Below are 13,860 nucleotides of genomic sequence, written 5' to 3'. Positions count from 1 at the left end.
CATGCTGTTTTCAGCAAGGGCGGTCTTGTGGTCTCTATTTCTAGGTGTTTTTGTAAAGCTTGGACATCTTTGTAAGATGATGTCAGCCCTGGGATGGCCGAGAGGGACGGCCTAGGTTCTGGTGTGACCCCTTCCAGGACGGGAGTCCATGTTTAGTCTATTTAATATAGAATATTTCTCTAACCCAGATAAATCCCAGGACAACTTAGCCCTCCTCTTAGGAAGGAAGATTTGCTCCAGGAAGGTGGACCTCTGATAGAAGGTCCAGGAAAACAGCTGTCTTTGATTCCTTCCCAGAGCTCTTGTGGTATACCCAGAATGTAGTCCCCTGAGAGGGCCTTTAAAAGCAGAACTGTACAAGTGCTGGGCTTGTGTTTAATATATTTGCTCATATTTTTCTTGCTTGCAGCCTAGTTTATTTTAGATGCCTGATTTATGGGCCAGTAATAATTTGCAAGAATGCTAACTAGAAGAGGTATTTGGCACCAAAACTATTAAAAACCCTCAAAACCTTTTCACATAGACAAAATCCCAGTTTTTGTTGAATATTTTGTCAATCCCAAAGAGTCAGTGTCATCAAAGACGACTCCCGGGAGACACTTGGTGTGATAGTTTGATTTCACAATAACAGGGACAATCAGCTACAGTCTGGGTCCAGCATTTCTAGGCCAAATGCAGGTTTTTCCTAGTCACACCTGCAGTACATTTGGGTGACCTCCCTTCAGATCAACGTGTCGACCTCCTCACCTGCTGATGCTGTGACGCAGTCTGAGGTCCGCGGGCGGGCATGCGCCGTGGGCTGTAGGACGGACAGCTTGGGGCTGAGGCGTGCAGCTGTATTGCTCCCGGGGCTTTCTGCTCCGCACGCTCACTCCCTGGGGGTCACGGAACTGTCCTCTTTCCGCAGTGACTCACATGAAGGTCACCCCCATGGATGCGGCCACGGCCTCGCTGCTCAACGTCTTCAACGGGAACGAGTGTGGGGCCGAGGGCTCCTGGCAGGTGGGCGTCCAGCAGGATGTGACGCACACCAATGGCTGCGTGGCACTGGGGATCAAACTACCTCACACGGAATACGAGATCTTCAAAATGGAGCAGGACGCCCGCGGCCGCTACCTGCTGTTCAACGGCCAGAGGCCCAGTGACGGGTCCAGTCCTGACAGGCCTGAGAAGAGAGCCACATCCTACCAGATGCCCCTGGTCCAGTGCGCATCCTCTGCACCCAGGGCTGAGGACTTCTCCGACGACCACAGGGCTCACCCGTCCGGGAGCCACGCCCCCAGGAGGAGCGCTTGTCCCCTGCTCTTTGCGGCCCTCTCCTGCCTTTTGACTCTGCCGCCCTGGAACCTCCTCAGATAGAAATTTTTAAAAAGTTCTATTTTTCCAAACCAGGGTTCTTTACAATTTACACATTATCTTTACGAAAAGAAAGGACACCACTTCTGATGCACTTGAGCCCCCGAGAACCGTCTTCCTTTTCGCCTCTGCTTCGCGCCACCTCCCCACCTGGGTCCTGAGCAGCACTGTTCGAAGTTTCTGCTGTGAACTCCATCCAGTCGGATCCCTGGCCTGAGCGTCTTCACAGTAGAAATTGCACTTGGAGACGCCAGAGGGTGTCGGGCCGGTGTGTTTGGTAGAGGGATCAGGGTGACAGCTGGGGCCTCTTCTTTTCTTCCTCTTTATTATTATATTTCAAGTTGAACTTAGAAGAAACAAATATTAAGCTTCAGCTTTTCCTGCCACTTTCCTGCGGTTGTTTCCTGTCCTCCTGTGAAACTATTTACTCTCCGAGTTTTACAACCTGGAATCCGGTGCAGAGTTGGTTTGGGAATGTGATCAAGACACCTTTTATTAATAAGGAAGAGACTTGAGTGTAGATATGTACAAAGGAAAAGACGCAAAGTCTAACTTAACCACCTTGACCGCCTTTATGCAAAACAGGAGAGAATCCAAACTTTCAAATGTTGAGTAGGAAAGTATCTGTAATTAAAGTTTCAAAGTATTTAAGCTATTGTTGTTTTAACTTGTTGGGAAAGAGACGTTGGTTCTATGCTGGTTCCTGGGTGGCTGCGGAATGCATGCTGTTTTCTTACGTGCTCAGTAGGCAAGGGTGGCCAAGCAAATACCAGAAGCAGTCCCGTTAGCAAACAGACAGGAGCAGTGGTGCCCCGCATGGTGGCAGGGCGTTAAATGCCCCATAAATGATAAGGTGCCCGTCCGTTCCAGTGTCCTCTTTGTGGGACCCTCTTCTTGGCTCACGCTGCATCTGGTTGGGGCCGAGCGGATGGAGCTTCACTCTCGCTCTCTGCTCCTTCAAAGACAGATGCTCAGAGACCTTGCTTGGTGTCTAAGGGCCTGGCTGTTCAAAGAGAGAGCAAGGGGGTGCCCAAGCTGGGGGCCCCATTAGACCCCAACCCCAACGTGTATGTGAAGTCCCCTTATGATTGGACATGCCAGTTCGCTCGGTCTCTGTCCTGCTGTTACCTTGGCCCTGGCTGCAGAGCCTCAGGGCCGCCTTACGTAGAGTCCCTGGGCTTCTTTCAGACAGACATCGGGAGGGTACGTGAGCCATGGCCACCTGTTACTTTGGATTATTCCAATGGTGCTATCTGAACACCAAGTGTTATTGCCAGTAGAGACTGCTGGAGGGAGACGGTGGGTAACGGGAAAGCCTGGTGTGACTAATAGTGAGCACGGAAACCATGATCAAGGTTGAAAGGCATCCTGTGTTTAAGAATTAACCTCATGCAAGGCCGTGGCACTCGATGTGGTGCGGAGTTGTAAGGATGGCATGGAGCACCCAAGTGCATTATCTTTAGACTATATTTTAAGTTGTGGTGCATACTGAGGGGGTTTATTCACATGAAAATACTAACTTAATGTCTGCCAAGTTTAATAAACAACGATGTCAAAAATACGCCCACAAAATACATTTTACCTGTGGATCTATTTAATTAATACTAATTCTATCTTTAAATGATGTAATAAAATTATATGAAAAACTGTGTTCACTGCTAAGAATACCTCAGTGATTTACTATAAAGGTTGTAGATTTGTAGCCATTTAACTCATGGCCACTCACCTAGATTTAGCTATTCACACTTTTAAAGAGTACACTGCGTATATATATACACACACACACATATACGTATATCCAGATATATAGGTATTAACATGTACAGAATATATGTGTATATGTCTTAGGGATGACATGAAATTCATGTGATCATATCACTTTCTGATACACTATAAATCATTACAGAGTGATAATTTAATCACAATTATTGACAGTTATATTTGTGCCTGTTACTTGCTATATCACCCACGTATATGACATCTTATCTTGCTTAGGTCATGTTAACACAAATAAGGGTCTCTGAAAGTAAGCCCCCGCCATGTAGCCCATGAAGATCTTCATCCTCAGTGATTTCCCATCTCTAGAAGAAACGTAGTGATCTACTTTTAAGAGTCATTCAGCTTTGAGAGTCAGAAATTTTAACTCAAGACCAAGATGCTTTCTCTGGGCGAAGGTATGGCTGACTCCAGAATATTCCATAACAAGCTTAAAATGCTCCATAATATGCAGCCGGGGGCTGGCAAGTCTACTCCTAAGCCAGTAGCAGGTAGTTCTACTTGTGAATACTAGGTTTGGGGAAAGTGGTGAGTAAATGAAGGGTGGCTCCTCCAGAATTCATCGGCCTGCTGCAACTAGACTTCTCTTCCTGGGTAGCAGGCTGACAATGGGTAGGGTCAAAAAGATATTCTTTGGGCAATGATAAAATTTGAATGTGAGCTCAGCTTCCAAACTCTGTAAAATCCAAGTAGATCCTGGACTCAGAAAGGAGCTTCCTGGAATCCCATCTCCCAGGTACAGGACAAAGGTAGTTTGTTCGGACATGATGATCTGGCCATGTGTCATGGAGCACGCATCATGCCAGTGTCTGTGATTTCCAGGTCATGTCCATCCCAAACAGTCCATCACAGCGTTCAGTGTTGTGGTAGCCCCCTAGGATAATTCTCAGCAGTGCCCTACATGAAAGACTCCTGTTTGAGAGACTGGCCATCCAGGATGTCCTCAATAGGGCCTCACACACCTTGTGGAAACAACTAGAATGTAAGACTCTTGTGGTTCCTGTTTGAAGGGAAAGCTTTAACAAAAATTTATTGAAGAGCCATTTTCTATTCCATCTACTCTTTATATCTTGGAAACAAAGATGATGTTCATAGCTGTCCACACAAACAAGGCAATGTTTAATTTTAAAATGGTACATCCATCCCTATAAGACATACTGGGTACCTGGCAATGGAACATGGAAACCAACAGACAGCATCTAAGTTGGCATTTTAGGACACTGTCCTCAAAGGAAAATACTGACCATCCTGCGGCGGGTTATTTAGGAGAAGGGGTGTTGGGTGGGGTTAGAGGGAGAGTGGGCCCACCCTGAGGCAGAGAACTTCTCTAACCTTCATAGACTTCTCTGGCCTTTTTGCGACCTCTGAGATTTCATGAGTCCAAACATCTTTCATGACGACACATCTGCATCGAGAGCAAGTAAAAGCTTGGATAAAGATTTCCTGTTGATTTCTAGATTCATAATAAATGCATAAGCATTCTTTTCTTGCCAGTAAGAGAATCACATATTCTAAAATACTAATTGAATTCTTCAGATCCCTATGATGATCCAAGAGGGTTTCTGGCTTGCAGGGTAAACAACCTCTGAATATACATGGGGTCCCTATTTATTACAATCCTGTATTTCCCTGGTGTTTCAAGAGACAAAAGTAACAGTATCATTAGAAAAAAATATTAGAGGAGTTATGCCCTCCAACTTCTCCATTGGCCAAGATGAGATGAAGTGGACATGGGAGACCTAACTGACGCCACAATGTCTGCCTCCCAGGGGGTGAGACTGACAAATGCACGTCTCCTTCACTCAGATGCACCATTGCACTGGAGAGCAGGTCTCAGGATCTGACTCGTGGCCACCCATTCTAAGAAGAGGGCCGTGCTTTCCATGGATTCGCTTTGGTCTCTTGATTTCTGACATCTGTTGTGCAACCACCTCCGAGGCCCCTACGCCCTCTGGAATACCACCTGAGCAATTCCATCCCTCCTTCTTTTAATCCATCTCATGTGGCCCTCACATTAGAATTCAGAGGCGTGAGAGTCTGTGAGCGCAGAGAGCTGCACTTTGCAGCTGCGGGCCTCTAGAGCTCCTCTGACCACCATACTAGCTCTCTCGTCCTCATCCTGAGCTCGAGGAGCAACTGGCACTTTGGTTGGCCTCTAGGGAACTACTCCAGCATTTTTATTTCTCATGAAATCGCTTCCTCTCAATTGATATTAAAGGCTGAGGAAGATCCTCAGAAGATTGGGAAGTATATTTTCCAAGAATTTTAGGCATTTGAGGCCCAATCCCTTCTGCAGCTGATGAAGCAACATACTTAAGACAATTGAGAGGCTGTGACCTTCAGGAAATCAAGGTTATTGTAAACAAGCGAGGGCCACCAGTTATTAAGAGAGCTCATTTACAGAATGTCTTCCTGTCCCCTAAATAAGGTAGTCCGGGTTCTCACAGGCTGGGCCCAGGGTAACACATCTGCCCTGGGATCCATTTACATAGATTGAAAAATTGAGAGATCTGGTGCACATGGTGGTTTTATCCTCCAGCTCATTTTGGAATTGAAGCTATATTATATCTCAGTGCCAGCACTGTTTATGTGAAAGGAAATAGTTCATTAGCTTCATAGCATCCTGAACTCATCGCTCCCAAGCAGAGCACTGAAGCAAAGTCCCTGAGAAGAGCCTAGAGTCTCCAATGGGTCTCAAAGCAGGAGAGGGTATACAGCATTATATTAGAAGCAAGCAGCTTGGAGGGTTCACTGAGGTAGGCAACAATTCTGTGAAACAGGAGTGTAACAGGAGGGTAGCTCTCCCCCACCATTGCTGCCCTGCTCTACCTGGAAATAAGAGGCACCTTAGCAGCACGGAGAGCTGCTTTGCCTTCAAAGTCCTTTGCACATATTAAGCTTTATGGAAATGAACTCTCTTCCTCATATCAAATGGAGGGTGCAGCAGTGCCAGTACTGCGGTCTACTAAAAGCGGCAACATTCTTTATCGAATTCTCTGCCATTTGGGTAGAAGGAGAAGCCATCAGTATCTAATTCCAGCGTAGACCTTTATCCATTTTCAGTGCTTTTTCAGCACTTTATCAATGTGAAGATCTTTTTGTTTTTCAATTACACGTATGTTTTGTCAATGTATAAATCACTTCTTCCCTGCCAAGTGTTCCAGATTACATTGCCCAAGAAATTTGACCAGGTGTTAAATGTTTATTAAAATGAGGCTAGTGAATAGAGCATTAAATTCCCTGGAAACTTTGTCCCACTGAAGGGAGACCAAGAAGGTATTATTAATCTCATGTGACAGGAGATAAGAGCGACGCTCCGTGAGGTTAAGGATTAGGGAACCAGAGAGCTTTTATTGCTCTGCTCTCCTTTCTATGGCCTAGAATTTCTGCCTGGCTTTCTCAGCCACAGCAGCCACGTCTTGAATGCACACTAAACATAGAACATCATAGTTGGTTCTTTACATACATTACCTTATTTAATTGTCACAACAACCTAGCATTCAACCTTTACAGTTTTGAATTCTTACTGAAAAATCTAGTTATGGTTTGCCACATGCTTGTCCTAAATATCTACAAACAAACGTCTTTTTCTTTAAGGCCTTTATCACCCACCCTTCAGAACATGGGGGCACACAGCGAAGCTTACAAAGTATGTGTCTAGTCCCTGACTTCAGGAGAGAGAAAGTGGAAACAAGTGCAGCAGCAGTCTCTGCTTTGAACTTTGAGTGGAAGCCCCCATCCCTACTCCCTCCGTCAGGCTTGGGAATGCTGAGGGAGCCTCTCCTCATTCGGGAACCATCGGGACAGAACAACGGGTGCCTTCTTTGCAGTGAGTGGGCAGTTTCAACTTCCAGACATCTTTGGGCTTGAGTGACCCTCAGTTCTTCAGCTAGGCCAAGATTGATTCCTTTCAGATCTTTCCTGGTCCAAGGTCTGCAGACCAGTGAGTGCAGGTGCCTTCAGGATGGGCTCCTGTGCACACACGAGCACACTTGATATTCAGGTTCAAGTGACAGATGTTTGAGCACGTCAGGTCAAGCTGGAGAAAGGTTTAATGCGCTCGGGGAAACTCCTTAGAAGACGGATGTTGGGCAGTGTGAGGGCTCCTCTGGGTGGAGGTGTGTGCACTGGTGTTTGTGCTCTTTGGGCCACGAGTATACTTCAGTGAATTGTCATCCTAGTATGCCGCTTTCATCTTGGCCCTGGCTTATCACGCCTTCCGTGTAAAGCCATGTCTGCCTGTGGTTATTAAATAACTCATTGCCCAGTTAATCTCTCACTTCAGCTCTCCATAATTTCTCCCAGTTTTTGCACCCAAGTCAAATGTTCATCATTCTCCCATCTGTGGGATAGTGGTACCAGCCAGGCCACAGCTTGGTCATTTCAGATGTACAGGCTCGTCTACGTCTTTGGGATGAAGTGCTCAGGAGATGAGGCTACACTCAGCAGAAGAGGCTAAGAGGAAAATGCAGGAGATGCGCTCCATGGCAAGTGTGTAGGATACCTCCCGTTGGTCTCTCCAGATCTGCCCTCACTGTCCTTGCCTGCTCCCCGACAGACTGCAGCAATGGGCTGCCTTGCCTTCTGCTTTCTGACTGAATTCACCTAATGGGCAGTTGGGCCGGCGATCCCAGCCGAGGATAGGGCTATTTATTCCCCTGGCTGTCTACCTCCTGAGTCACTGTCGGGTGGCTGCCAGAGCCACAGCGCCTACCGGACCGCCCTCTCCAAACAGCTGCCCTCTCTGTGGTACAGTAACCACCTCCTCCCATGCCCCTGCAGGCTTCCCCACGGTTCCTAGCCTCAGAGGACTGCACTAGCCCTTCTTGCTTTTCCTAAGTTTTTGGCACATACTTTTGTAAATAATCTTTTTCCCCTTTTGATGATCAGCTTTTGAGTTTGTTTTTCTCTATTTGTAGCACATCTGATCTTAGTAGAGGGAACATATGAGTTTGAATCATTTTTTCAGATGATGCCTTAGTGCTTCTAGGGCATCTGATCAAATTTGGTGGCAGCCTTTCTGGGGAGGTGCTTCCTTTCGTAAGCAGTAAAGTCCTTCTTTAGCTGATCCGATCTTCTGGCACATGCCCACACACGTGGTCGCCCCTCTCACACTACAGACTCCATTGCCAAGGAGGCAGGTTAGTTGCTGGACAGGATGAGTGGACAAAGGAGAAGAGGAGAGGCGTGAACAAGAAGCTGAACTGCTCAGATTCCATGAGGACATGTTAAATGAAAAATATTTTCCATATTACACAAACTTTGCTTTCCATTTAGGGGAGGGGTATAATTGATCATTTAACTCACATCAGATTTTATATTTTTATCCCAAGCTATTTTCTGTCTCTGTTCTCTATGAATCTTCCTTTAGATGACTCATGTAGTCACTGGCTTTGAACTGATTGATACTCTTATTTTCAATATGAAAAGTTCAATGCCAAGACATGCACCATGTTAAAAATATATGTTACATTTTTTACACTTCCGGGTATGTACTCAAAAGAATCAAAAGCAGAGTCTCAAAGAGATATTTGCATATTCATTTCATAGCAGCATCTTTCACAATAGCCAAAACGTTGAAGCCACCCAAATGTTCACCAACAGAGGAATGGATAAGCAAAACGTGGTATATACACAGTGGAAGTATGTGTATATATAAGCATGTATAGCATTTTTTATTGTAGTAAGAACATGTAACGTGAGGTCTACCCTTTTAACAAATTTTTAAGCGTATACTACAGTATTATTAACTATAGGCATGATGTTGTACAGCAGATCCCTAGAACTTATTCATTTTGCGTAACTGAAATGATATACTTGTTGAATAGCAATCCCCATTTCCCTCTCCCCACAGCCCATGGAAACCACAGTTCCACTCTCTGCTTCTATGAATTTGGCTATTTTAGATCCCTCATATAAGTGAAATCATACAGCATTTGTCCTTCCGTGACTGGCTTATTTCACTTAGCATAATGTCCTTCTAGTTTATCCAAGTTGTCATATTTTATAGGATTTCCTTCTTTTTAATGCTGAATATATTCCATTGTATAGATATACTACATTTTGTTTATCCATTCCTCTGTCAATAGACATTTAGGTTGTTTCTACATCTTGGCTGTTGTAAATAATGCTGTAATGGACAAGGGGGTGCAGATATCTTTTGAGATAGTGATTTCATTTCCTTTATAAATACCAAGAAGTAGAATTGTTGGATCAGATGGGAGTTCTAGTTTTAATTTTTTGGGAAACCATCATATTATTTTCCATAATGCCTGGACCATTTTACATTCTCACCAACAGTGTACAAGGGTTCCAATTTCTCCACATCTTCTCCAACACTTGTTGTCACTTGTTTTTTTGATAACGGCCATCCTAGCAGGTGTAAAATGATATCTCTTTGTGGTCTTGATTTGCATTTCCCTAATGATTTTAGTATACCTATTGGCCATTTGTATGTTTTCTTCGGAGAAATGTCTGTTTAAGTCTTTTGCCCATTTTTTAAATTAAGACTTTTTTTAGAGTAGTTTAAGCTTCACAGCAAAATCGAGGGGAAAGTGCAGAGATTTCTCATCTGCCTTCTGCACCCACACATGCATAGCCTCCCCCGTTATCAACATCCCCCACCAGAGTGGTACATTTGTTACAATTGATGAACCTACATGGACACACCATTACCATCCAAAGTCTTTTTTACATTATCGTTCACTCTTGGTGTTGTACATTCTATGGCTTTGAACAAATATATAATGATATATATCCATCATTGCAGTATCCTACAGAGTATTTGCACCGCCCTAAAAATCCTCTGTGCTTCTCCTATTCATCCCTCCACTGTTACCACCCCTTGGCAACCACTGATCTTTTTCCTGTCTCCGTAGTTTCGCCTTTTCCAGAATGTCATATAGTTGGAATTATACAGCTGTAGCATTTTGAATTGGCTTTTTTCATTTAGTAATGTGCATTTAAGAGTCCTTCATCTCTTTTCATGGCTTGATAGAGCGTTTCTTTTTAGTGCTGAATAACATTCCATTGTCTGGAGGTGCCACAGTTTGTTTATCCATTCAACTACTGAAAGACATCTTGGCTGCTTCCAAATTTTGGCAGTTGTGAATAAAACTGTTATAAACATCCATGTGCAGGTTTTTGTGTACATAAGTTTTCAGCTTCTTTGGGTATATACCAAGGACTGTGCTTGCTGGATCATATGGTGAGAGTATGTTTAGTTTTATAAGAAACTGCCAAACTGTCTTGCAAAGTGGCTGTACCCTTTTGCATTCCCAACAGCAATGGAAGTTCCTGTTGTTCTACAACCTCACCAGCATTTAGTGTTGTCAGTGTTTCAGATATTGGCCATTCTAATAGGTGTGTAGTCATATCTCATTGCTGTTTTAATTTGTGCTTCCCTGATGACATATGGTGTGGACCTCTTTCCATATGCTTGTTTGCTATCTGTGTATCTTCTGTGGTGAGGTTTCTGTTAAGGCCTTTGGCCCTTTTGTTAAAATCAGGTTGTTTATTATTGTTGAGTTTCAAGATATCTTGGATAACAGTCATTTATCAGATGTGTCTTTACAAATATTTTCTCCCAGTCTGTGGTTTGTCTTCTCATTCTCTTGACGTTGTCTTTCACAGAGCAGAAGTTTTTAATTTTAGAAGTCCAGCTTACCAATTATTTCTTTCGTGGGTTGTGCATTTGGTGTTGTATCTAAAAAGTCATCACTGTACCCAGGCTCATCTAGGTTTGCTCCTATGTTATCTGCTAGCAGTTTTATAGTTTTTCATTTTACATTTAGGTCTATGATCCATTTTCAGTTAATTTTTGTGAAAGACGAAGGCTCTATTTCTACATTCATTTTTGTTCAGACGTGGGTGTCTAGTTGTTCCAGCACCATTGGTTGCTCTGTTGTATTGCCTTTACTTATTTGTCAAAGATCAGTTGATTATATTTCTATGAGTCTATTTCTGGGCTCTCTGTTCTGTTGCATTGGTCTATTTGTCTATTCTTTTGCTAATACCAAACTGTCTTGATTACTACAGCTTTAAAGTAAATCTTGAAGTTGGGTAGTGTCAGTGCTCCAAATTTGTTCTTCTTCAATATTATGTTGGCTATTCTGGGTCTTTTGCCCCTCCATATAAATTTTAGAATCAGTTCATCAACATCCCCAAAATAACTCACTTGTGTTTTGATTGGGGTTGCCTTGAATCTATAGACCAAGTTGGGAAGAACTGACATTTTGACAGTGAGTCTTCCATCCATGAATATGAAATGTCTCTCCGTTTATTTCATTCATCAGAGTTTTGTAGTTTTCCTCATATAGATTTTGTACATATTTTGTTAGATTTATAGCTAAGTATGCAATTTTTTAGAGTGCTAATATAAATGGTATTATGTTTTTAATTTCAAATTCCACTTCTTCACTGCTTTTATATAAGAAAGCAATTGACTTTTGCATATTAACTTTATATTCTGCAACCTTGCCATAATTGCTTATTAGTCCCAGGTGTTTTTTTGTTGATTTTTTCAGATTTTCTATATTGATGATCATCTTATCTGTGAACAAAGATAGTTTTATTTCTTCCTTCCTTCTCCATATACCTTTTATTTCTTTTTTTGCCTTATAGCACTAGGAAGAACTTGCACTATGATGCTGAAAAGGAATTGTGAGAGGGGATATCCTTGCCCGGGACTTGATTTTAGGGAAAAGCTTCAAGTTTCTCACCATTAAGTATGATGTTAGCTGTAGGTTTTTTGTAGATAGTCTCTATCACGTCCTCTATTCCTAGTTTACTGAGATATTTGATTATGAATGGATGTTGGATTTTGTCAAATGCTTTTTCTGCATCTATTGATATGATTATACAATTTTTCTTTTTTAGCTTATTGATGTGATGGATTACATTAATTGATTTTTGGATGTTGAACGAGACTTGCATACCTGGAATAAAGCTCACTTAGTTGTGATATATAATTCTTTTTATCTTTGCCCATTTTTTAATCACATTATTTGGTCTTTTTTTGCTGTTGGGTTGTAGAAGTTCCTTATATATTTTGATTATTAACCCCTTATTAGTTATATGGTTTGCAAATATTTTCTCCAACTCCATAGGTTGTCTTTCACACTAGGAATAAACTTAACTAAGGAGGTGAAAGACTTGTATGCTGAAAACTATGAAACGTTGATGAAAGAAATTAAAGAAGACACAAATAAATGGAAATATAGCCTGTATTCATGGATTGGAAGAATTAATACTGTTAAAATGTCCATACAACCCAGAGAGATTTACAGATTCAGTGAAATTCCTATCAAATCTCAATGGAATTTTTTGCAGAAATAGAAAAAACAATCCTAAAATTTATATGGAACCACAAAAGACCCTGAATAGCCAAAGCTATCTTGAGAAAGAAGATGAAAGCTGGACCATCATACTTCCTGATTTCAAAATATGTTGCAAAGCTACAGTAATCAAAACAATATGGTACGGACATAAAGACAGATACATATACCAATAGAACAGAACAGAGAGCCCAGAAATAAACCCTCTATTATAGAGTCAAGTGATCTCCAACAAGGGTGCCAAGAATACACAAAGATGGTCCCTTTAACAAATGGTACTGGGAAGACTGAATATCCACATACAAAAGAATGAAATTGTATCCTTAGGCCATACACAAAAGTCAAGTCAAAATGGATTAAAGACTTAGACATAAGACCTGAAACTGTAAAACTTCTAAGAAGAAAACACAGGGGACAACTTAATGACATTGGTCCTGGCAGTGATTTCTTGGATATGATTCTAAAAGCATAGGCAACAAAAGCAAAAATAAACAAGTGGGACTACATAAACCTAAAAACCTTCTGCACAACAAAGGGAATCATCAACAGAGTGAAAAAGCAACCTATGGAATGGGAGAAAATATTGCAAACCATATATCTGATACAGGGTTAATATCCAAAATATAGAAGGAATTCCTACAACACAATAGCAAAAAAAAAAAAGCAAAAACTCAATTTAAAAAATTGGAAAAGAACTTGAATAGATATTTATCCCCCCCAAAAATGTATTACATTTTATATTGTCCCTTCCTTGACTATTACTTTTTTGCCATGGAAACAACTGAATGATGTCACAGATGGGTTACATAAACATGGGAGTTCAGACTTCACAAAAGAGTTGGTCAAAGATGAGAAACAGCTCTGGTTTCCAAACACAAATCATTTCAATAGCCAAGAAAATAAAGTCCCTGGTAGGATGAAATACATTCTCTAAAGAACCTTCTTTGAGTGTGTTCCAGCACAAATGTCTATCTACAGTATTCATAGCAAACTCTAGCCAACCTCTGCATTTCCTTATTAGCTTGAAACTAAATGGCAGGAAACACCCAGGAGCACCAAGAACACTTCAGAATCTTGTGCCAATTTCAAATTGGGTAGACGGTACCATGGAACTAGTTTCTTAATACTTTGAAAAATTCCATTGAAGTGAGAGATAACAAACTTGAAAGGCAAGTCCTTTTTTGCATTAATAAATAAAACATTAAAGTGATTATTGGACCAAGGATCCAAAGAAGTCATGTGCAATTTTAAGCATAATAAAGCAGTGAATATGAATTCAAATGAGCAGCCTGACTGAAAAACAACAGTACTTCCTGTCTCTGAAGCAGCCTTTCTCCCGGGAACGATGTGGACATTAACATCGCTGTATTGTGCCCAAGTGTTCACTCCTGCC

General features: G+C 42.0%; 1 protein-coding gene across 1 annotated transcript in view; it reads left to right on the top strand.

The window, feature by feature from the left end:
• The window catches only part of APCDD1 (APC down-regulated 1), a 33,436-nt gene extending 30,429 nt beyond the window's left edge, over positions 1–3,007 (top strand). Inside the window, exon 5 of the mRNA XM_046672065.1 lies at positions 908–3,007. Within this exon, the coding sequence (XP_046528021.1) occupies positions 908–1,359 (452 nt within the window). The 3' untranslated portion in view covers positions 1,360–3,007. The remainder of the gene's footprint in view (positions 1–907) is intronic.
• Positions 3,008–13,860: the final 10,853 nt, after the last annotated feature.

This window comes from Equus quagga, chromosome 9 (genome assembly GCF_021613505.1).
Source record: "Equus quagga isolate Etosha38 chromosome 9, UCLA_HA_Equagga_1.0, whole genome shotgun sequence".
Taxonomy (NCBI): Eukaryota; Metazoa; Chordata; class Mammalia; order Perissodactyla; family Equidae; genus Equus; species Equus quagga.
Note: the sequence above shows the minus strand (reverse complement) of the source record. Positions and strands in the feature narration are given on the sequence as shown.